Source organism: Odontesthes bonariensis, chromosome 23 (assembly GCF_027942865.1).
Source record: "Odontesthes bonariensis isolate fOdoBon6 chromosome 23, fOdoBon6.hap1, whole genome shotgun sequence".
NCBI lineage: Eukaryota > Metazoa > Chordata > Actinopteri > Atheriniformes > Atherinopsidae > Odontesthes > Odontesthes bonariensis.
In genome coordinates this window covers 29,498,631-29,524,078 of record NC_134528.1, presented here as the reverse complement: position 1 = coordinate 29,524,078, position 25,448 = coordinate 29,498,631, and the positions used below count along the sequence as shown (strand labels likewise).

At 42.3% G+C, this 25,448-nt stretch overlaps 1 protein-coding gene across 9 annotated transcripts in view; it reads left to right on the top strand.

The window, feature by feature from the left end:
- spag9b (sperm associated antigen 9b) overlaps positions 1–25,448 on the top strand; it is a 49,517-nt gene that overhangs the window by 3,550 nt on the left and 20,519 nt on the right. For 6 of the 9 annotated variants that reach the window (XM_075456776.1, XM_075456773.1, XM_075456772.1 and 3 more), the window contains exons 2-4: positions 14,819–14,939; positions 17,480–17,550; positions 21,177–21,274. In XM_075456776.1, the coding sequence (XP_075312891.1) occupies positions 14,819–14,939; positions 17,480–17,550; positions 21,177–21,274 (290 nt within the window). Of the gene's footprint in view, positions 1–14,818; positions 14,940–17,479; positions 17,551–21,176; positions 21,275–24,002; positions 24,517–25,448 lie in introns of those variants that run through there. The other 3 variants (XM_075456778.1, XM_075456775.1, XM_075456777.1) reach the window with 2 other exon arrangements.

The window sequence follows — 25,448 nt, the reverse complement described above, 5'->3', positions numbered from 1 at the left end:
CAACTTAAATTCATTGGAGTTCCCTTAACCAATCAGTAATGTTTAGAAAGGATGTAGGTTATGCGCCGAGGTTCATGCTTACTCTCGCGAGGCTCTAGCTCGCGAATCACGCTTCCCACATCCGCTTTCATTATACCGGTACCATTTGATAAATCAAACTTTTCCCAAAGCCAGTTGGAAGGAGAGCTACGACATCCTTGCCACTAACAAAATTGACGAGGCATGCTCCTCTTGCTCTTGTTTTAATTGTATAATGCTCTCCAGAGTTGAGACAACATCATGGATAGCTTCTAGCGTTCTTCCGTCGCCATGTTTATTTCCGCTGCGGTTCAACTACAATTATATGGACTACAATGGACTCCGCGCGTGAGTTCTGCGTCACCACTCGCAACTGTTTGCTGATTGGCAAAACACTGAGCGAACCGAGGTAGGGGGATTTGGCCAGACTATGTGCGGAGCCAAAATCTTTGGGCGGAAGTATGTAGGATGGCGTCGCCAGGCTAATAGAGCAGCACAACTCAAACTAAAATGTCTGCACCCGCCCAATAATCTGGGGAAATAATGCTCAAAATAACCATGTCGTTAAGTTTTCAAACTTTAGCGTTAAACTCGGTGAATGCAGGATGCTAAATTTGATTTGAAGTTCAAAATGAAATGGCAGTCCTTCAGTCAGTAAATTCTATAGCTCGCAGACAACTGTGGCAAACTACAGTACTGTGCAAAAGTCTTGAGCCATGTCTCAATTTTTATTATTTTGATTCCAAACAGACTTTCTTGTAATCTTTTAAAGTGGTCTTCAGGAATAGTTCTCCAGGCTTTTTGAAGGTCTCAGTTGTTGTTTTTTTGTTTTGTTTTTTTAAATTAATTTTCAGTCCAGACCTTGAACCTGACCATTTTCAGAGCAATGTTTTTTTTTTTTTGTTTTTTTTTTTCCATGTTAGTTTTTTACGCCCTTAAACACAGACCAAAGTATATAAGAGGTGTCTACACATAGCAGACTCCCTAACAAATAACCAATTTTAAATTATATCTCAAAGACAACACAGTGTGACAGACGGGAAATGGTATCTTTGCACCAACAAGGAGATTCCCGAAGAGTTGTCGGCTGAAAACTTGGCATGGTGTGCAGTTAGTCCTTAAAAAAAACCTGAGGAAAGTGTCAGGTCTGAACAACTCATTTCAGCTGATGAACAGTGTCTGAAAGTGACCAAGACCTGACACAGGACCTGAGAGATGCATCTGGACCTTCATTTTACCCGTGTCCATGGAAGGGTGGCTGTCAAGAAGCCGTTCTTAACCCATTGGCGCCTAAAGCACCTGCAAAAAAGGCTGCTCAATGCCTAAGCCAGTTTTTAGAAAAGGTCCCCAATGCCTGAGGGTTTTTTGAACTAAAAACAATTCATTGAAAACACCTAAGAAAAATTTAAAAAATTTTCGCTGGCTGGATTGTATTACTTTTTTTTTTTATCAATGTTGGACATTTGGTTCATGTAGTTTTGCTTTATGATTCAGGATAATACCCAATGCTGCTATTTATTATACTACTGTTACTATACTATAACTAAATCATAATCATAATATCAGCAATAATAATGAATGATAAAAAACCCTGCAATATATCTTGCATTGTGCAGTTATACTGTATACTTCAGTGACACGACTTCTAAAAGATCATAGTTGTCATACTGCAGTAATTCGCACCGGGCTCTCTTTTTTTTTTTACATAAGGGCAACGCCACTCAAATAAGAATGAGAAGTCGTCAGAATGCAGCGCAAGAATAAATAATTACCTCCAGTTCATGTCAAAACGATCTCGTGCCATCACTCGGGCTACATTTGTCTGATACAGCCACTTGCTCTGCCTCCAGTAATCCCGGCGAGTTGGTAGTTTGATTATTCCAAAAGTTAGGCAGAGACCAATGAAAGATTTCATCTCCTGCTTTGACACGGGGCTCCACTTCGAGTTGGATGGTGTGGCCGCGCCAACTCCACATCACTTCCATCGCTGTCACAGTATGTCTCGTTAACCGCAGCCATTGTAGCCGAGCTGTCAAATTAGCTACAAACGCACTATTGCAGAACAGGCTAATCGAAAACACCCACCTCATGTGTATTTGAACCAATTATTGTGCATTACATGCTGCATGCGTCTTGAAAATAATGATAAATGAACAATGTTGCGCTACGCAACAACCGGCGCGAGGGGCAATGTTGCGCTAAGCAACATCCGGCGTCAATGGGTTAAGGAAGGGAAACGGGGAGAAAAGGCTGAGCTGTGCCAAAGGACACAAGAAGTGGACTGAAAATCAGTGGCAGCAGGTCTGATGGAGGGATGGATCCTCCTCAGAGCCTGGGCGTTGCACCTTCAGGCATTTTCCTGGAATATATAAAGAAATAATGTTTTTCTCTTGACTTTTGTTCAGTTATGTTTAGCTCCTCTGTCACTCAGACAACAATGGGCTCAAGCACCTTTTACTAATAGAAAATGTGCCCACATCCATCATTCTGTAGGGATCTAATGCTGCTTATTTTTAAGTTTTGCACTGCAAATGACTGCGGCCACAGTTAGTGAGTTAACCATTTCCTTTTTTTACTTCAGATGCTTTAAGTCACACGCTTATCCAAAGTAAATGTACATGTCAGGGACATGCTTGGAGGCGATGAGAGGTTTGGTGTCTACCTCCTGAGCTTCAGCCACCATTAAGACACAATTCTATTTTTTATTTTTTTTTTGTTCATAGCTCACTAAGATTAAAGTTTACATAAAAGAAATCCAGTGTTCCTTGTATGAAGCACATTGCCCAGCAGGTGCAGTAAGGTCTGAATTCAGTTTGTTCTTTTAAACCTTTTCTTCCATTGAATCTAAAGTACAGTTTTACAAGACACATTAAATCTAAAATTAAACATGTCATTTCCCCAAAAAATAAGAAACATTGAAAGCTAAATAAACGTAAACACTTGGTTTAGAGTTCAAGCACATCACTACATTACTACTCTTCCTAAGCCTTCCTAATATGTAGGCATCATACACACAAGCAGTCCCTCGTTGAAGCATTTTAAACAACACTGACCTCCTGCAGGGCTTAATCTTAATCTGCCTCATTGTTCCAGCCTCTTTGTTCATAATCTCAACAAAATCAGTAATGTTCCACCTGGTTTAGACTGGAAATGGCATTCAAATATGACATTTTCTCCATTTTGAACCAAACTTTTTGCAGCGTGTACATGTGCAGTTTTCTCCTCATCGACATTTGCCACGACGGTTGAATGTTGAATGACGAGCCCAACAGGTCACAGAGCAGCGTGTAAATAATTGATGCCCTGTTGGAACGTGTTGCCACAGCTTTTAAATGGACTGTTTTCCATCACATGGGATATAGTGTTCTCTCCGGCTGCTGTGTGAAACCCATCATCTCTGATAAAAGTATCTCCTCGCTTAGTTTGGGGGGGGGAGTAGCCATGGCCAGTGGTGTTCCGGTGTATTCTGACCAAACGCCAAGTGGAAATCGTGCAATTTCACCTTCTCGAGTGTTTTTGCATTATTTTGCAACCCTTCAGAAAGGATGGTCACCTTCATAGATGCCACATTCATTTCCACCATAAATGAGTTGGCTTACCACAGTCACATAATGGAGTTTCAAGACTTTAGATCTCCAAACTTTACATGTAATCAGATTTAGCCTACTTGAAAATGTGCTCAGACATTGTCAGAGTAGCGAGGCCTTACCAGGTATCATCGAGGTGACCGAGTGATAATTTACCTCACAGAAAGCAACGTTACCTCAGCAAGTTGCTTTTAAATTCCAGCTGCTTGTTATGTGGTTGTCGTTAAATATGAGATAGCATGTGTTTTTGGTAGGTAGCAAAATGTAAATGCACGTTTTGTTTTTAGGTTACTTATAGTTTAATTTTCCTTTAACACATCATTAGATCGCTGCCTCTGTGCTCTTTATCAAATCCTTTGCTTGTGCTAATTCCCATATAAACCTATTACACTTGTACATGATATTTGGCATTAAAATCGATATTTTTGCCACATTTATCAACAGAAGAATAAAACGGAAAATGCTGAAGGGGAAAAAACCCACTTGGGTTTATTCTGAACACATAATTGGGCGAATGATAAACCTTTGTTAGCGTTTGCATTAATCAGTCATGTCAGGTATTTCAACCCTCACTAGATTTTTCATTAATTTATTACTTGTCCGTTAACCTTATTGATCAAATGGTGGAGTTATAGACGGTGTAAATATCACTGGGCAGAGCTGCTTCTTTGTCTCGTGTTGAGCTGACAGAGTTGGTAATGAGCCTCAGTTGCCTTTGGTTTTGTAAAAGAATTGTCAGAAGAAAAGATGAAATTTGTGATGAACCGCTCGTAACAAAGTGCCTTAAGATACTATTTAAAATCCATTCTTTGCTCAGTTGTCTGTTACTTAAAGACCCAACACTTGTTAATCCCTTTTAGTTAGGGAAAAAAAAAAAAAAAAAAGGGAAACCAATTTGAAAATGATGACCAAAGAAAACCTCTGAATGACCTTCAGAAATCCCAGGAAACTATTTCTCACAAACATTTTCAAAGTCTAGAAGGTCTAACTCCTTGGAAGCAAAATATAAAGAAATGAGAAGCAGCTCATTGCTTTTTTAGAATCTTTTTCTTCATTGTTCATATTTACTGATACCATTACATCAGCATTAGGCCTGTATATACATGCTTATATGTAGGCTTGAACCCTATAATATCCTGATCATTTTTGTAGGTGCAAATTCTGCTGTAGAGGAAGTCTTTTGTTGTTGTGCTCAGCTCAGAAACCTCAACCTAATTCCTAACACGCTCCCTCTGTTTAACTGCAGCGTCCCCCAAAAACTAAAGCAACGGCCTGTTAAAAAGGAGGCTAATCAGTAGCGTGGCGTTCTGTTTCTAAGCTGCTTATTTGGGCAACAAGTCACCAGAAGCAGAATAATCCTGCCAAACAAACACGGCGTGCGAGCCAAGTCGCGCTTTTCTCTGCTCTGAGCCCAGATAAATACATCTCTTTACTGGCTTGTCTCAGTAGAGGGGAGGAAAAGGCACGGCAGGAAATTCTTTGGGAAAAAACAGAACTTCCCTCATGGCTTTAGCCAGAGTCGTCTGCTGTCCTTTGAAAGACCACAGCATTGTTTATGAATGCACGCATAAGTGACAGTGACAAGTGACAGATGGCTAGCATCCGAATCCCTGATCCACACAAAATGTCGTCTCACGGTAAAAAAAGAAAAGTTGATTCAGAATGCCGCGTTTTCAACAAGGCATGGACAGCGAAATATTTGTTTACAGAGGTAAAAGGTAAAGCTGTGTGTTTAGTTTGTGGTGTGTCAGTGGCTGTGTTAAAGGAGTATAATATCCACCGTCACTACGTGACTAAACACGGGGACAAATACAATAACTTTTCAGAAAAAGAGCGCGCAGCTGAGGCGTCTATGTTGCTCGCCAAGCTGCAATCTCAACAAACACTTTTTACAAAACGTTTGCCATCCAGAGGTGCTGCAGTCAAGACAAGTTTTGTTATTTCGCACAAGATTGCTAGAAAGAGCAAACCCTTCTCTGATGGAGAGTTTATTAAGGAGTGTTTGGTGGACTCGTCTGCGCTAATATGTCCCGAGAAAAAAGACGCTTTTGAGAACGGCTCCCTCTCCCGCCGCACCGTAACGAGGAGGATTGAGGACATCGCGAAAAACCTGGTGCTACAACTGAAAGACAGCGTGAATGACTTTGAGTACTTTTCCCTGGCTTTGGATGAGAGCTGTGGTATACGGGGCACTGCCCAGCTGCTCATCTTTATGCGCGGGATCAATGCAGACTTCAGAATCACGGAGAAGCTGGCAGACATGGGGTCAATGAAAGGGACAACAACGGGGAGTGATGTCTTAGCTGAGGTAAATGCACGTCTCGAAAGCTTGGGGCTGAAATGGGACAAACTGGTGGGCGTGAAACAGATGGGTTTCCAAATCTCACAGGAAAAAAAGTTGGTCTGTTAAAGTGAATCCAGGACAAAGTGGCAGAAATGAACCCTGAGCAGAAATGAACTTTTTTTCATTGTATTATACATCAGGAAGTGTTATGCAAGTCAGTGTTACAAGTGAATCACGTTGTTGATGTTGTAACTAAAACTGTTAACTTTATCAGATCAAGGGCACTGAATCATAGACAGTTCGTTTCACTTTTAGAAGAAACTGAGACTGACCACCGTGACCTAAGCTACCACACAGCCGTCAGGTGGCTGAGTCTGGGAAAAGTGCTGAAAAGCTTCTGGGACCTGAGAGAGGAGATTCAGGAGTTGTGTGTGAGGAAGGGACATGCCATCCCTCAGCTTTCAGAGGCAGACTGGCTGGCAGATCTTGCTTTTACTGTTGATGTGACTGCTCAGATGGATGAACTAAATGTTAAACTGCAACTGTTATTAACTATTAATTTGATAGAATTAGTATTAATTCTCACTTCAACCTAAACCACAATTCATGTTTATAAATATTTAAATATTCTTATTTATTACCAAAATAATCTGATTTAAATATTTTATTATAAAAAGAAATATAATGAGAAAACATAAGTCAATATTAAATTTGAGTCATTGCTGGTTCGGCCCTCCAACACATTTCAGATTTTTCATGCGGCCCCCTGAAGAAATTAATTGCCCACCCCTGATCTAGAGCCATCATGAGTTCCGAATTGTATCGTGCCATTGTTCGTTCTGTTGTGGCTGCGGTACTGCTGCAGGCCTGCAGTAAGTGCAGGTGACTATACCAACCCAATCTCTCATTTTTATTACCAGTAATAATCAATTCACTTTAATGTAATTCTTGTATCTGGGAACCGAGACCTATCACATTTTTGGTGCTTTGTTGGAAGTATTGCATTAAGATTTAATGGATGAATCTTCCTTTGATCATCTAACCGGTGGAGGAGCTTATCATTGCAGCTCTGCCAGCAGAAGGCTTCAGAGCTTTATTTTTATTTTGACTTCTGGCAGAAACTGTAGATAATATGCAGAGTGTCTAACTAATCGCTCACTAATACATTTTAGTGCTTTATTTTTTTTTATTTGCAGGTGATGCATTGTGTTTAATCTCTGAAGCATTCAAATAGACTCCACACCTTCACTAAACTTGGATTATAAAAATTCCTGGATTCCCATTCAACACTGAAACTTAATCACCTGATAATACAGTCCAATAACTTTTTGTTAAAAAAAAAAACCTGACTGAACCAACCACATGGCCTCCTCATCCCTGTTACTCTGCTGCTCTGTGCAGGAGGTCCACAGTTAGTTCATCGCATCGGAGGCCAAGGCCTCCCACACCCCAACTATCCCAAATGTCCCAGTGGCGATCTGCAGCCAAAAACACTAAAAGGAGCTGATTTCACTCGGTCAATTGAGTGCCAATACAGTGGAGCCCTGTCTGTGCGGGAGTGCACACACTTGTTCTAGAACCACATGTGTTTGTGTGCATCAGTGTGTGTGTGTTTGGCATTTGGGGACAAAGAGAGCATTATATATGCCGTGACGGGGGAAGAGAGCATGTTCAAATGGAAGAACACTTATTCTCTGGAGCGGTGTCATATGCACGAGCCCCTTTCCTGGGTCATATGAGGAGCTGCACGGGAGAGAATACCATGATGCAGTGGGTGGAGGTTTCAGTTTGCGTCACACATGGACTAACTTCATGTTTCATGTTGTTTTCTCTTACCTGTTGAAGCTTTTATAAAGGGATGGAATACTATTTTCACACTGTCAGCATGAATCTGTCTTAACCTGCCTTAACCTGCCAACCCTGTGATGCAGATGTGTACATTTACAGATTAGGGCTCCACCTCATTTCTCATGAACCCTCCCATCTGTAGTCTAACCATGTGCTGTGTTAATGCTCTTTGTAGCTTTACAAGGAGAATGTTGTGTTCCAAACAAGCATTCATTAGTCGCTCCCTGGGCTTTATAGAACCCTCTGCACCCTGCACACAGCTCTCAACCACAAGCTTTAAATATTTGGTTATAAGAGAGAAGTGGATGCTGAAGCAGACCCAAACGGAGAACATTGAAAAGCATGAAAAGTGCCCTACTGTGAAATGGTTTGAGCCCTCAGGAAGAAAGCGACGTGTTTGTCCATGAATGGAGGAAATGAACTGTTTTCAGAAAGGTTCCCAAAGGCTTCCTGATGAAACACCTTCGTGAGGAGCTTCCAGTCTCGGTGTGACACGTACATAAAGAAGCAGCTGCTTGTAATCTGATGCCCAGGTGACCCTCATCTCTCTGCAGATAACTGCAGCACAGGCCGCCGGGCATCTCCTCCGCAGAGAGGGGACATCACAAGACCGCTTGTTTACAGGCATGGCCTCAGACACCTGACTCAGCCGATCAGCTGAAGTATCAACACAAACAAAGGAGGCAACTGTAACCCAGATAATGCCAGTTACTGAAATTTAAGACCGTCACTCTCACGTTTACAGGTCAAAATATTAGGAATGCAGGTAACCGCTATTTCTTAGATTAATTTGCCTCCTGGAACATCAAATTTCCTGTTGTTATAAAAGACGAAGAAAACCAGCAGATATTTGCCTCTGGAAGCAGGAATGGAAGCTTTATGAATGACGGTAATTTTTGTTAAGATGCTGACCCTGTACTCATCATGTTGGGCATCAACCACGGTGTGACCATCTGCTTTTGTGACAGATTTTTGTCAGCGTCATCACGAAATGAAGTGCATCTGCTCCGAGCTGCGCTCATTCATTGACGGTCTCGCAGTTGGCCTCGTGTTACACCCGTCGCAAGGATACCCCGAGCCACACGCTCATACATGTACGTGCGTGGATTCAACAATACACCGCCATAATGAACGTAGTCGTGTGCTGTTCCAGCTTTTAAACCATTTGCTCTGGTAATTTAGGTGTAAAATGTTTCACACCGCTCTTTACACATAGATAAAAAATTTATTGTAATCTCTGAAGAACAGCAGCCGTCTGTACAATAGGCAATACATTTCAGTAACATGCATCTAGTCACCCAGCAGCATGTGAACTGTCCTGTAACCCAAACAAGACTGATGGATTGATGCACTTTGATATTCTAAGACAAAGCCACAGCATGACTTGATGGAGGCTATAAAATCTTTCTAATCCAGCTTGTATTTAACCTTTTGATGTGACTGAAGGGTGAGCCTGCCTCTGTCATGTGACTTGGAGGTCCACACAACAGTTGGGGAAGATTCCCGAAGTTCTTCTGAGTAAAAGAGGCTCTTTTAAAGCATTCTCAACTTCTAAAAAAGCATTTGGTGCATTTCTGTTCTGAGATATGACGACTGCATTAACTTCCTCACCGTTTGAAATATGAATTTTGGACAGGAATTGGTTAAAGGGATAGTTCGCCTCTTTTAACATGAAGCTGTATGACATCCCATACTTAACAATATCGTTTATGAACATTGACTTACCACCCACTGTGTGCTGTGAGCCGAGTTCCAGCCTTGTTTTGGCGTTGATGAAGGTAGTCCGGCTAGTTGGCTGGGGTGTGAAAAATAAAGCGTTTTGCTTCTCAAAACAATATGCGTTTAAAAGAGTAATACATTTGCATCACAAAATCGTTCTCCAGGAAAAAGTCAGACCTCACAATCGCTTGGCCCTATTTTCTCTCCCTTCATATCACTGCGTGCTGCCGCCTGCCGACAGCCGCTGCAGGTACCAGATCGGCTCGGGTCCGTCGTCTGCTGAACACGTCACACAATATGGCAGTCCGCTTGAATGGGAGTACATTGCGATTGGCTGTACGTCGGACAGTTGTGATTGGCTCGGACAAACTCTGTTACGTTCGACTTTCACGACAGACAGATAGATGGATAGATGCCATTTCTTTGAGCTAATTTTTCAGTGTGGGTATTTGTCTTATTTACCTAGACTGTATATGTATGTGTATGTATATTTATGTATGTATGTGTATGTATGTATGTGTGTGTATATATATATATGTATATATATATATATATATATATGTGTATATATATATATATATATATATATGTGTATATATATATATATATATATATATATATATATATAAATATATACATACATATCCAACAGAACAATTTTTACAAGTTTTATGTACAGGAGTCCACACGCATATAGTCAAAAAGGTTATTGCTGCTCAGCACACAAACAATACACAAAACTGAAAATAAAACTTCTCTTCAGAGTGAAACAAGGCCAAAATGATTAAACAAAACAAACTAGATTTTAAAGGTTTGGGGCTAGTGGTGGTCAAGCTGTGGTACACACTATTTTGTAGGAAATATTTAATTTCTTCGTAAAAGCTCTCATAGCTGCTGCTGATCACCGAAAGACCGAGAAAAAAACTCTCCGACGCACAGCGCCTAGTTACGGTTATTATGGCTACTACAGCCAATCACAATGTACTCCCATTCAATCGGACAGCCATATTGTGTGACGTAATCAGCAGACGACAGAACCCGAGCCGATCTGGTACCTACACCGCACCTGTTACGGTGTTTGCTGCTCGGTCTGCACAGCAGGCAGTGATTCAATTCAATTCATTTTTATTTATATAACGCCAAATACAACAAATGTCATCTCAAGGCACTTAGATAGTAAGTCCAATTCAAGCCGATTGGAATTCAATTAATTAATAATAATCATAATTCATAAAATAATCCAATTCGTTCATATAGAGCCAATTCAAAACAATTTCCTAGCTAAGAAAACCAACAGATTGCACTGAAAACTTTTTGTTTTTCGGTCCAATCTCCCGGCCTGAGCGTGCCTGAGGCGACTGTGGAGAGAAACGACTCCCTTTTAACAGGAAGAAACCTCTGGCAGAACCAGACTCAGGAAGGGTGGCCATCCGCCTCGACCAGCTGGGGTTTGAGAAGACAGAAAAGGGGGGGGGGGGGGGGAGGGGGGCAGGGGGCCACCGCGACGGCGGCACTGTAACACCATTCAAAGGATATCTGTTGGAACAGGGAAACACGAGTTAATGACCACAATAATATCACATGTACATAAAGAGAGTAAAGTGAGGAAAGGTGTGACAGATGAGGCCCCCCAGCAGTCTAGGCCTATAGCAGCTTAACTATGGGATGTTTCAGGATTACCTGAGCCATCCCTATTCAAGGTAAACACAAGAAACTTGTGCTAACGAAAAAATAAATAAATAAATAAATAAATAAATAAAGGACCAGACTCAGTGAGTAATTCCCTATACTCCCTATATAGATCTGCTCCTCACACCACAACAACCATCTTTTTACAGCCACAAGCTACCTCAGCCTCTCACCAACTGCACACCAGTCACAGCGGGGTGCGGATGCAAACCCTGGTTCGGGTAGGGTAATGAAAGTATAGAGGGTGCCAGAGGTGGAGGCAGAACAAGACACACTAGCAGATACAGCAGACAAATTCACCTAAACAGTCCTATATTCACTAAAAATACCAGCAAAAACAAAGCCATACAACTCACTCTCACCAACTGCACACCAGTCACAGCGGGGTGGGGATGCAAACCCTGGTTCGGGTAGGGGGTAATGAAAGTATAGAGGGTGCCAGAGGTGGAGGCAGAACAAGACACACTAGCAGATACACTATCAGATTCAACAGACCTAACTATAAGCTTTATAAAAAAGGAAAGTTTTAAGCCTGGTCTTAAAAGTGGAAAGGGTGTCTGCTTCCCGGACATTTACTGGCAGCTTATTCCACAAGAGAGGGGCCTGATAACTGAAGGCTCTGCCTCCCATTCTACTTTTAGAAACTCTGGGAACCTCAAGTAAACCTGCAGTTTGGGAACGAAGTGCTCTGTTAGGAAAATATCTTACAATGAGATCTTTAAGATATGATGGAGCTCGGTCTTTAAGAGCTTTATATGTGAGGAGAAGAATCTTAAATTCTATTCTGAATTTAACAGGGAGCCAATGAAGAGAAGCTAAAACTGGAGAAATATGATCTCTCCTGTTAGTTCTCATCAGAACTCTGGCTGCAGCATTTTGGATCAACTGAAGGCTTTTCAGAGAATATGTGGGACAGCCCAATAATAAAGAATTACAGTAGTCCAATCTTGAAGTAACAGATGCATGGACTAGTTTTTCTGCATCACTCTGAGACAAGATGTTCCTGATTTTAACAATATTACGAAGATGAAAGAAGGCAGTCCTAGAAACCTGTTTTATATGCGAGTCAAATGATAAATTCTGGTCAAAAATAACTCCAAGGTTCCTCACTGTAGAACTAGAAGCCAAGGAAATACCATCTAGAGTAACTATATAGCTAGACAATTTCTCCCTGAAACGCTCAGGTCCAAAGATAACGACTTCAGTTTTGTCTGAATTTAGCAGCAGACAGTTCTGAGTCATCCAGGTCTTTATGTCTTTAAGACATGCTTGTAGTCTGACCAACCTATTGGGTTCATCTGGTTTTATAGATAAGTACAGCTGAGTATCATCAGCATAGCAATGGAAATTTATGCCATGCTGTCTAATAATGTTACCTAATGGAAGCATGTATAAAGTGAAAAGAATCGGTCCAAGCATAGAACCCTGGGGAACTCCATGACTTACTCTGGTGTGTGAGGAAGATTCTTCATTTACAAGAACAAACTGAAATCTATCAGATAAATATGACTTAAACCAGCCTAATGCAGTTCCTTTAATCCCAATAACATGTTCAAGTCTGTGTAATAAGATACTGTGATCGACCGTATCAAATGCAGCACTGAGATCCAACAGGACAAGCACAGACACAAGTCCGCTATCAGAGGCTAAGAGCAGATCATTGGTAACTTTCAGCAGTGCAGTTTCTGTGCTATGATGCACTCTGAATCCTGACTGAAACTCTTCAAACAGATTATTTCTGTGTAAGTGATCACAAAGCTGAGCTGCAACTATTTTTTCAAGAACTTTAGACATAAAAGGGAGATTGGATATAGGTCTATAATGAGCCAACACTTCTGAATCAAGAGTAGGTTTTTTAAGTAAAGGTTTAATTACAGCAACCTTAAAAGTCTGAGGTACATATCCTGTCAACAAAGACAGATTGATCAAATCCAATATGGAAGTGTCAATTAATGGGAAAACCTCCTTGAACAGTCTGGTTGGGATTGGGTCTAAAACACAAGTTGATGGTTTAGAAGAGACTATTGCTGTTGTTAGTTCAGAGAGATCAACTGGGCAGAAGCCGTCTAAATACAAATCAGGTTCTAAAGATACTTCTAAAGCTGCTGTACTTGATGATACATCACTGATAATAGTGGGAAGGACTCCATCAATCTTTTCTCTGATAGAAACAATTTTATTAATAAAGAAGCTCATGAAATCATCACTGCTGAGAGTTAAAGGAATAACTGGCTCAGCAGAGCTCGGACTCTTAGTCAGACTGGCTACAGTGCTGAAAAGAAACCTGGGATTATTCTTATTCTCTTCTATCAATGATGAATAATAAGCAGTTCTAGCTTTACGAAGGGCTTTCTTATACGTTATTAAACTATCTTTCCAGACTAACTGAGACTCTTCTAAATTAGAGGAACGCCACTGTCTCTCCAGCTTTCTTGCAGTCTGCTTTAAAGCACGCAGCTGTGAATTATACCAAGGAGCCAACCTCTTCTGACTGATTACCTTCCTTTTCAGAGGGGCAACATTGTCCAGTGCTGTACGCATTGAAACTATAGTGCTGTCAACAAGAGAGTCAAGTGCTGCTGGAGTAAAGTTTAGGTAGTCGTCCTCTGTCATATCTGCACATGGCAGTGAAGAAAAGGATGATGGAATTAATTCTTTAAATCTGGTTACAGCATCCTCTGATAGACACCTTCTATATGTAAATTTCTTCTCAGAAACTGTATAGTCAAGTAATGTAAACTCAAAGGTTATCAGAAAATGGTCAGATAAGACAGGGTTATGAGGGAACACTGTTAACTGTTCACTCTCAATGCCATAAGTCAGCACAAGATCAAGGGTGTGATTAAGGCAGTGAGTCGGTCCGTGAACACTCTGAGAAAATCCAATAGAGTCCAATATAGAATTAAAGTTCATATTCAGGCTGTCATTTTCAACATCTACATGAATATTAAAGTCACCCACTACAATGACTTTATCTGTAATACGAAGGGAGAGAAAATAGCGTCTGGAACTCGGCTCACAGCACGCAGTGGGGGGTAAGAAAATGTTCATAAACTATATTGCTAGTATGGGATGTCATACAGCTTCATGTCAAAAGAGTCGAACTATCCCTTTAAGTGCTTGGGGGTCAATTTTGGATTTTTGTCTGCTAAACTGCAAAGCACCACAGCTCACCAGCCTGATAAAGTTTGATCAGTTGAATCTCATCACAAAGTGTGAGCAGCCATCAGCGGTTCAGCCGGCGTTAAATGGATTAGATTTGATGTCGGATGGATGGCGGGAGACTATTTGAAAACATGGTCAAAGCTCCAAGTATCCATTCTGTTTGACTAATCCCCAGTTATCCCAGGAAATAATCAGATTCCTAATGTTACTCTTATCATCGTGATGTGTTGTTGTGCTTATTTACCTTTTAGTCCGCTTCACTTCATACTTTCAAATCCATTGAGATGGAACAACCTTGACATTTCTCTCTCTCACGGCTCACATGGTTTTTATTGCAAGCTCATTTAAGAAGAACTGACGGCTCACACACACGTGGGACTCTTCTGCCTCTTTATGCACTCAGAAACTAATCAGCAGCCTGACGGTGGAAGTTCACACGTTTGTGTTACTCCTGTTCCTGTCAGTGACTTGATGATAAATGTCTGTCTTTCTTTGTGTTTATCTACAGAGGTACATTGCCTTGGAAGATTCCCAGGATGGTGAGAAGAAGGATCTCCAGTGTCGACTGGTGACGTTGGAGTCCCACGCACGCCACCTGGAGCTGAAGAGTAAAAACTACGCAGACCAGAGTAAGTCCATGGCGTTCTACATCGTTTTTTTTTTTTTTTTTTATATACTGGTAATTGCTCTATTATTCCAAAGCTGTGCACGGCCAGCCAGGCCACATACCGTGTGAGCAGCATTGATAGCTTGTAGGTCTTGTGACTGTGATGTGCCAGAGGCTAGATGGACTCCCATGTTCCTGCTGAATAAAGGACGTAGTAACATACTATGAATGTTTGCCTGCCAAGTCCGTTTAACAAGCTCTAATTGAATTGATTAAACGTGCTCCAGCCAGGCTTTACCCTGGTTTAACCTTAACCTGCCTGTGTTTTGTTTTTTTATTCACCTTTTTTATTGGTCTGATATGAAAAGTAAAAGCAGCCATTAGCCTGAAGGCTCCACGTACAGTTGGTGGGCAGCGGCCTTTTCCATCCACCTCTAAAGTGTGAAATGATAAGACTGAAATGTAAGGGACTCACTGCGCAGCCCTCGTGTCTCAGGGGGAGGTTGTGTTTCCAGGGCATTCCAAGAGAAAACCCTCCTGATGCCTGCATGACCCGATCAACACATGCGCCAGCCGTTATTATGCTGAGGGGAAATTTGACAGTTCCCAGCAAATTTCTTTCTATTTCCTCTGATGTGACACTTCCCCTTTTTTCTGTTTGTGATAGATTTTCTCCTTTGATCGGCGGCAGTGTTGTCAGTGAGATGCCGCTGTTAGTTCCCATCACTGGAAAACATACTGAGCTCACTTTGACGACTGCTTACTTGCTCCGATTTATTTCCAGTCACTTCTTTTTGATATGATTTTTATTTAAAAACATTTTTTTTTATTGGCATTATAATTCAGAGACCGTCATGTTCTGTTATGTGCAACTAATGACCCAAAACACGACGGACAGACTCTGTCATGCTGTCGTCTCACTGATTCATCACTTAAAGGGGTAGTTCGCCATTTTGCACATTAAGCCCTGTTTTTAGGTAGTCTGGGGTGAATTATAGATGTTCTGATCACAATTTGGACATTTGGTGCTGAACGGAGCATTTAGGTATCCACTGCGGCAGCCCCCCCACCTTTGCATTGAGTCAATGACCACTCAAGCACTCAAGTCCACCAAATGCTAAAACAACTGTTAGAAGGCACATTTCGCTGCGATTTTCGGGTCAATTTCGGGTCAATTTCGATAAATTGACCCGAAAATCACAGCGAAATGTGCCTTCTAACAGTTGTTTTAACATTTGGTGGACCTATTTTTCCAGACACCGTTGAATAGCAGCAGCAAGACATCCAGCCACTAGGTGGCGATAGTGCGTTGTTTGTGTACAATACAAATCAATGAAGACGGACAATAATGGTAATATAACTTCTCTGGAAGCGTATTTCGCGGTGATTTTCGAGCCAACGTATCGCTGTCCACCACAGACCACACGGTGAGTTTCATGTCTCTGCAAACGAAAGTTTAATGCCGTTTTATGATTGTTTGCTTGAGTGGTCATTGACTCAATGCAAAGGTGGGGGGGCTGCCGCAGTGGATACCTAAATGCTCCGTTCAGCACCAAATATCCAAATTGTGATCAGAACATCTATAATTCACCCCAGACTACCTAAAAACAGGGCTTAATGTGCAAAATGGCGAACTACCCCTTTAACAAACGCTTGTTTTTCTCAACTTTCTGCTCGATTGAAACCTAGATTAGAACACGGTTGTGTTTCCACAAACCATCCAAACCTGATATCTATTCTTAAGAAGATAGCTGGCGATCAGATGTGTCCTTTCAGCTGGAAATATTCAACTTTGCATGTGGGACTTTCCTTGAAGATCACTTCGTCTTTCTCTGCACACATCTATCTCAGACCATAGTTGTTTCTGCTCTATTTTTCAACCTTTACTTCCTCAAAATCGCACCGATTCACAGTTTTTATCACTATTTACATATATGCGCTCTGTGAACTAAGAGCCTTGTTAAACATCTGCTGTTTCAGACCTTAAACCTGTGCTGCAGAGCCTGAGGCATTCATGACAGAAGGTGCTGTGAATGAGCCTTCACTGCGGCTCAGAGCAGCGTTTTAATGTTCAGCTCTCTGCACTTTCATGGCTTGAAGCTAAATAACATCTGTAACAGCTGCTTTGCTTTTTTGCCTACAAACAAACAGCCACCTGAGAGCCTCAAACTGGAATCAGTAAGTTGTAGCTGGATATAACTGAGATTTTTGTGTTTATTGCTTTCTTCCTTGCTGTGTGATTGGGAGTTTTAGGATGAAGACCTCATTGAAATTGAGCTAAAACATATTCAGAGCTCTATAACAACAAAACTGATGAGCTGAAATGGTTTTAGACTATAATTTAAGCATGTGTTAAAACTGGAATGATGTTGAAAGGACGTGATCTCATGATACATTTAAAGTAAGTTTGGTTTAAAGGACAGTTCTTGTGATGCATTGTGGCCCTCTGCTGGCCTGAGTTGGTATAACAGCAAGACAACTTTTATCGTTAAGCTGATACATATATATGTATATATATATCTTACAGTATGCTGTTATTTTAACAGTTTCTCTCTGATTCAGTTGGCAGATTTGAGGAGAGAGAAGCAGAACTCAAGAAGGAATACAATGCTCTTCATCAGAGACACACTGAGGTATGCTGGTCTGGGTTTTACCAATATCTTTTCCCCACTTATATCACTGTCTTCACTGGAAGACGCGATTCTGTACATGCTGCATCGGGCATATCCTTATCTGGATGTGCCTGGTTCATATGTGAGAATCATGTTATTTGACTCCTCCAGTGCCTTCAACACCATACAGCCTCCCATACTGAAAGACAAGCTTCTATGTATGGGTGTGGCCCCCTCCCTGACATCGTGGATTATAGACTATCTGTCTGCCAGACCACAGTATGTCAGGATGGGGAGATGTGTTTCTGGAACACTGGAATGCAGTACTAGGGCTCCACAGGGTACTGTTTTGGCAATTAGATGCTTTTTAGGTCTCTTATAGGTTAAACAACTTTACATAAAACTCCTGTCAGAGGGTTCAGGGACACTTCTGTGTGATCTGCTGTTACTATGGCTCATTCACTTTAACAGACTGTTTGAGCTTTGTTGTGTTCACATTATTAATATTATTTGCATCAATGTCTTGTGTCCAGCCAAGCGGTTCCCACCCTTTATTTTTTTATTTCCTTTTCTGATCATTTTTCTCAGAATACTGCTGAGACAGACACAGAGGGAACAAGTTGATCCTCAGTTTTCTGGTTATCAGACAGTTAAAGCTTTTTAACTCTCAAGTGTTTTAAGCGGCTACACACAAAAAGAGGAGCCCTCCTTAAAACACGCTGGGTGCTGTGCTTTTTGTTTTTTTTCCCTTGACAGCTACATACGTTGACCAGCTGTGGTACAGGAGAAAAGCACAGCAGAGATGGAGTAATCATGACAAAGTGCAGCAGAGGAGACTGATTTTTATTCACTAAGCAAGTTTACATGATGCTTAGTAAAAATGAATTTTGAAATGCACGTAGACACTTAAAGTAATACAATGTAACTTCTCAAAAAGCCCATTATGGAGCTCCCCCTACAGGCTTGGAGGTAATGTACGGTTACACTGTCGTAAATACAACACCCTTTCGCTTTCACGTTTCACGTTTGTTGACGAACCGGCGAGGAGTCAGAAGGTGCAAGCTATGTCGACCGAGAAGGTAAGAGTAATCAAATGTACCTGGGAGCGTGAGAGGGGTCTATTTGTTTTTGCGGTAGGTGTGCCAGAAAGCAAGTCGAAGTACTTCCGCTCAGCTCCCGGGCCGCTCCAGCAAAGTTACATAGCGCAGTTTTTCCAACTCAGACCCCCGAAGGGCATAGGAGACAGGCCAATCGTAATATTAAAACTCATTCTAGCCGCACAATTTTTTTCAAGCTGTTATTTTAAGGTAGAAATGTTACATGGTATTGCTTTAACCGATAAATGCAAAAATGCTGCACGTTTTCACTCATTTTCGTTGTAAGGTCGCTCTGTAGCCATAAACAAGTGATCAATCAAATTACCTGTGTAATCAGTGTTCCCAATGCACTTTTCAGATGCATGGGATGTAGAGGAAAGAGTGACCGAGTAAATTAAATCAGAAACGGTTAATAGAAAACTCCAAACTATGTATTTCTCAATCAAGAGCTTGAGGAATATTTTTTGTAGTTTCAGTCTTGGTTGATTTTAAACTAGTTAACAACAAAATGTTTAGGAAATGAGTTGGTTACACAGAAAACAATGGCCTATGACATTAACAAAGCTGCTGCTGACCCTTTGGTCCGTCTCCGTCAGTCGTCCATTATGTATCACTAACGGATGTCTCGGTGTCACACCTCTCATCCGTCACCAACACATTGCTGGTACATCAACATCGTTTTTGTGAGTCTGGCTGCCACAGCTGTGCCTGAAAGCGGTGTGTTTAACCCATTTAGACCAGGAAAGCATAGCCGCATTTCTACCTTTAAAGCCGGGGGCGCTGTTTCGTTATTCTACCTTTTTAAGGCCGGGAAAGCGTACACGTCTTTTTCAGACGGTAGCGATTGTGAGGAGTTTCTTGGCTTTGATGATGCTGATGAACGTGCTGACCCAATTGATAGAGATTTATGGCTAGCACATATGTTTGAAGATGACGATAACGACGAGGATGATTTTGAAGGGTTTGATTGTGAGTGGAAGACTGACAATTACCACCGTAATCGACGGAGATATTTCAACCGCACACCAGGGGTGAAAGTCGATTTACCTGCAGATGCCACACCGTTGCAGGCATTTAATCATATTTTTACTGAGGAGCTTTGGGCTCATCTCGTTTCCGAGACGAATAGATACAGTGACCAGGTACTTCAGACTCCAGCTCGAGCAAAGATGGCAAGGTGGTCCCACGTAACTGTGCCGGAGATGAAAATGTTTATTGGAATGTGTATGGGCATGGGACTCCTTGTGCTGCCAGTACGAAGAGATTACTGGCGATTTAAAATAAATAATTTAAATATAAAATTAAATTTTATTTTATTTTATTTTATTACTGTTTTCTAATTGAAAATAGTGCTGTTCCTGCACTTTACTTTTTACATTTTCTATTTTCGTGAAGGTGTATGTAAATAAACTCAATTTCCAAAGAAAGCCACAGGTGTAAGCTCTCAAATACTTTTTGAATTTTGTTTCTATCTGCTACAGAGGCTGAGAAATCAATCATTTAGTAGGCGTTGACACAATTGCTGAATTTCCAGAAACACTTCAGGTTTTAGGGGGTCTTTCTGAAATCGCCCATAGGTTTTACAGGCATTCTTTTCCAGGCGTTTTAGGCCTAAATGGGTTAAGCGGCTACACACAAAAAGAGGAGCCCTCCTAAAAACACGCTGGGTGCTGTGCTTTTTGTTTTTTTTTCCTTGACAGCTACATATGTTGACCAGCTGAGAATGGCTGTGATACAGGAGAGCAGCACACAGCACGGCAGAGATGGACTAATCATGACAAAGTGCAGCAGAGGAGACTGATTTTTAGTTTACATGATGCTTAGTAAAAATGAATTTTAAAATGCACGTAGACACTGAACCGATAAATGCAAAAATGCTGCACGTTTTCACTCATTTTCGTTGTAAGGTCGCTCTGTAGCCATAAACAAGTGATCAATCAAATGACCTGTGACTGATCAGTGTTCCCGATGCACTTTTCAGATGCATGGGATGTAGAGGAAAGAGTGAGCGAGTAAATTAAATCAGAAACGGTTAATAGAAAACTCCAAACTACCGTATGTATTTCTCAATCAAGAGCTTGAGGAATATTTTAGTAGTTTCAGTCTTGGTTGATTTAAACTAGTTAACAACAAAATGTTTAGGAAATGAGTTGGTTACACAGAAAACAATGGCCTATGACATTAACAAAGCTGCTGCTGACCCTTTGGTCCGTCTCCGTCAGTCGTCCATTATGTATCACTAACGGATGTCTCGGTGTCACACCTCTCATCCGTCACCAACACATTGCTGGTACATCAACATCGTTTTTGTGAGTCTGGCTGCCACAGCTGTGCCTGAAAGCAGTGCGTTTAATATGCCAGCAGCCATACTGGTGACAGTTTGAGATAGTAGAGTACTTTAGACCATTTACAAATGCATCTGGTTTTAATTTGCAGAATTTCATTTGACAACACCTTTCTGTCATCTTGTTTGCAGAATACATAGAATTTCCATCCACACGATTATTTCAGTTGAGCTAATGCCATTGGTCTGTGTTATGTGCCTTTCAGATGATCCACAGCTACATGGAGCACCTGGAGAGGACCAAACACCAACATGCATCCGCAGCAGCAGAGCCCTCTGACACGGGCACACCAGCCAGAACACGGTTAGACGGCTGCTGTGTTTTCAGAAAGTCAAACTCCGCTTACTTAAAGTACGGCTGTCCCATGTGGGGTCATTAGCCTCTCCCTTTCATTAGAATTACAAAGGCTCAGTGTGGGTTGGATGTCAAACTCTAGAAGATGAGTGCTTACTGTGTTTTATTTATTCGTGGGTGAGTGACACTGAAAGCTCGACTGCCAAACACAGACAGAAGATCCTCCCTACGAGCAAAGGCAGGAATGGGGTCAGAGAAATTCTCTCCACAGGAAAAAAATACATTAAAGATAAAACAGAAAATTTGAAACCTGCATCAATTGAATTGGGGGAAGAAAAAAAAAAACTGCACAAAATGAAGCTATTGGTTGAACGTAGCAATTCATATTTTCAGATTATTTTGATGAACTGTGTGAAAGAGGAGTGCTTATGACCGCAGGTTGTCAGGCTTGAGGATGCCGTGTAATTCCAGCAAAAAGTTTGTCCGTTGCTAAAGTAATCTGCTCCAAGGGGATGCTGAGCTCTGGTCCGCTGCCCATCTATCAGAGCAGAGCACACGGAGCCAGAATGGTCAGAGGAGCTTCTGTTTAATATGCACATTACTTCATCGTTGTTTTAATATCTTGTTTTGTACTCGGTCTGGGATATAATTTGAACTAATTTGCTAACAGTGTCACCCTGTCGAGTCAGAGATTTCTCAGTGTCCCGCTGACTGCCAAGAAGCGTCCTTATCCAAAGATAGTTGGCACACTTCAGAGTTGATGTGCAGTGATTGGTATATTCCAACTACAGTGTGGTAGTCGGAGGACTCAGTTTCACCCTGGGCTCGTGATGTGTGGTTTTTTTTTTCTTCCATTCCTCACAGTTAATAGACCCTGTTATTCATCCAGTGTCCTCAGGCTTTTCTGGGGCCTACTTCATTTTTGTCTTTTACTGAATAAGGAGGTCCATTTTTACACAAATCTACATCTGATAATGTTCAATAATCGGTCACTGAGGTTGGCAGTGACTGTTGGTCCTTTGTCTGCCAGCCGCTTGGATCCAGACTGATACGTTTCAGACTGTACCGAAACAAGGCGGCAGGTCTGGGTAGAGTCAGCCTTAGGGGTCCCAGAGGCCTGCATAGATCAGTTCTGTGAGACTCTGCAGCACCTCTTCACCCCTAGCATGAGCCAGGAGACAGTTCCATGGCTGTGGAAGACATCCTACCCAGTTGTGGTAGTCAGTCCAACCATCTCCAGAAATGCTCAGATGACAATGCAGGTTTATCAGTAGCCCCTTTCACACTGAGGAAGAACCCACGTTTAATTCGCGAATTTAGTGTGTCCGCTGTTCCTTTCACACTGACGATCCGGGCTGGGGTGTCAACTCGATTCGCCATTCGACCCACGTCGGACCCTAGTCTTTTGCCGAGCCGAATTTGATGTGAAAGCAATTGACGCGGGTCGGACGTGGGCGTGACGTGACGTGAGGAGTTTAAAAGACAGAATGGACAGCTGATCAGAACAACAGCCACAGGTGAGGACAAGTTTCACTTCAAGGTCTACTCTGCAAGTTCAAGACATTTTGCAAGATGTGCCAACTGGGGAGACAAGGAGGTCCGCGAGCTCCTCCGCCTCCGAGCAGAGGACGTTATTTACCACCACATGTCGGGGACGGTGAAAGATGGACCTCTGCTGGAAGGGCTGGCTAGAAACCTACCTCCGACGCATGGGTTGTGCCTACGTCATTGTACACGCCCAACATTTTATGTGTTTCGTGTGACGCTCTGCCACTAGGCAACGCCCCCTGAACTCGGCTTCAGGCGACACGGATCACCTAACACGCCAAGCCTTCACATTGCTCGACGCGGGATGAAGTGGCAATTTGGATGGTAGCGGATCTCAGTGTGAAAACAGCTAGTGATGGCAGGGAAATAGTCCACCACTTTGTGGCAGGGTGTGGGAGCAATGGCCTCAACTTGAATGGACAGAGAAGATGATTGGAGGACTACGGATCCCTGGGTGCTCACCTGGACAACAGACTGAACTATAAATGCAACTCACAGGCTCATTCCTGGACGGAGCTCAGAGACCACACTTCTTGAGGCAATTTAGGTCATTCAACATTTCCAACACAGTGTTTCGTATCTGTATATCTGTGGTGGGGTGTGCAGAGATACTCTGTGCCAGGAGAGGGCGCTGCTCAGAGGAGTCCTGAACACAGTGACCTCTGATACTGAGCTGAGAGCAACATTTTCCTCGTATGGTTTTAATCCAGTTGTACTGTGTTGTACTTTACAAAATAAAACTGTATTCTTTCTTTTAATATAGTTTTTTTTTTGTGACTTCTTGCTTCAAAACTGCAATTTCCCTTTGAGCATGAGGGAAGCCCTCTATGTGGAAAGTTGCTTTTTCTTTCACTCCATGTCAGCACGTGTCATTGGATCCTCTGTGAAACAAAAGGTCTACGAGGTATGCGTACACTGTAACGTTTGACATTTAAATGTATCTTCTACAGTCCACTGCACAATGCCCTCACACAGGGACATGCAGCTTTAATCAGGCCTCCTGTTTAGCAGCCAGTAAGCTGCAGCCTGAGAGGAGGCATACGGAACAAGCTGCCTCAGCATCCAAAAGAGAGGGGGAGAGACTGAGAGGGAGGGGTGGTGGTGGGTGCTATGACAGCGAAAGGGGGAGAGCTTCGGAGTGTTCTAGACTGCACAGCAGCATCTCGGCAGATGATAGGAAGAGTAAAGCAGGAAGGAAAGCCGAATGGGCTGCCAGTGGAGTAGCAGCCTCTGTGGATGCTCTGCCCTGCTCCACGCTGCTGAATCCATCAGGATTACTGCTGCTGACACATTGTTCCGCCTATGACCTGCTCTCACTCTGTCTGTCTCAGCACTGAGCTGCAGCATCCAGAGCCCACTGCTCTGTGCTCGCTGGTGGCTCTCAGCCACAGGAATATACCATCTCTCACCTCTTCTGTGAATGTAGCTGTAGCAGTGCAACCAAAACAGCTCGGCTCCCACCCGGCTGTGCCCGACGGTGCCCTCCAACCTCCCAGTCTGTGGTGAGGCACTGGGCCATGATCTGGGGGGGCCATGAGCCCCGGGTGTATGCTGCTGTTTGTTTTTGGCTTTGTCGGGGGAGCAGTGGTCATCAACTCTGCTGTGCTGGTCTCTCTGTCTGTGCTGCTGCTGGTTCACTACTCTGTTTCTACCGGAGGCTTACCTGCCCTGCCCTCCTTACCCTCCTTACCCAGACAAAGCAGGTACCGGCTATTATGTGTGTGTTGTTTCAGTGCATAAGTGCGTATCACAGTTGAGCTTTGCCTCTGTTTTTGGAGCCAAAGCCGGGTTGTAGCCTTGCAGTCTCCTTGTTGCTGCCATGTGGGTGTGTTACAGTCAGACAGCATGACACCGCACACTGAAAGTAGGTCAAGAGAGGTACAAATAGAATGAGTCATTTCTTGACTACATCCCCTTCACATGTTTACATTAATGCAGAGTTTATTACTATTTGGGATTGTTTTGATTTTGAAATTATATTTTCGCATTAAAACTGGAATTGGTGTAGTTTTATTTTAGTTTTTATCTCTGTTGCTGATCACCCAAAATGACCTTGATGTGACCCGTTCCTCTCAACATGGTGGTGAGCCCATTGTTTTTGGGCTTCTGCTTGTCATCCCTGTTTGCCGGCTGCTGTGTTCACCATAGCAGCCATTGTTCTGCTCACTCTGCTCAATAGTTCGGGCAAATAGCAAAATCGGGCTTAGTTACACAAAACTTCGTCGTTCTGAATGAATTGTCTTTTTTTTTTTTTTTAACCGACTGTCGCATTCCCTGTGGGACCTCATACGGAAAAAGCCTCCGCAACTAATGGAAACGTGTCAAACGGGATTTATGGAGCATCCCTTTCCCCATTCTCTCGTTTTATTGCAAACTATAACTTGCATGTCTTTGCACCATGCTGGGTCCCCTTATAAGAGCTCTTTATTGACCAAATAAGGTTTTTACTGTTTAGTTAAATAACTAAACTTTGGTGATTACTCAACTTTTCTTCTTCAAAATATCAATTTACACCCCCAATTCCATAAAGGCGATATGCTGCGTAACATGAAAATAAAAAACAGGAAGCAGTGATTTGTAAATCTCATAAATCAATGTTTTTTCACAATAAGCATCGAAAACATATCAAATGCTG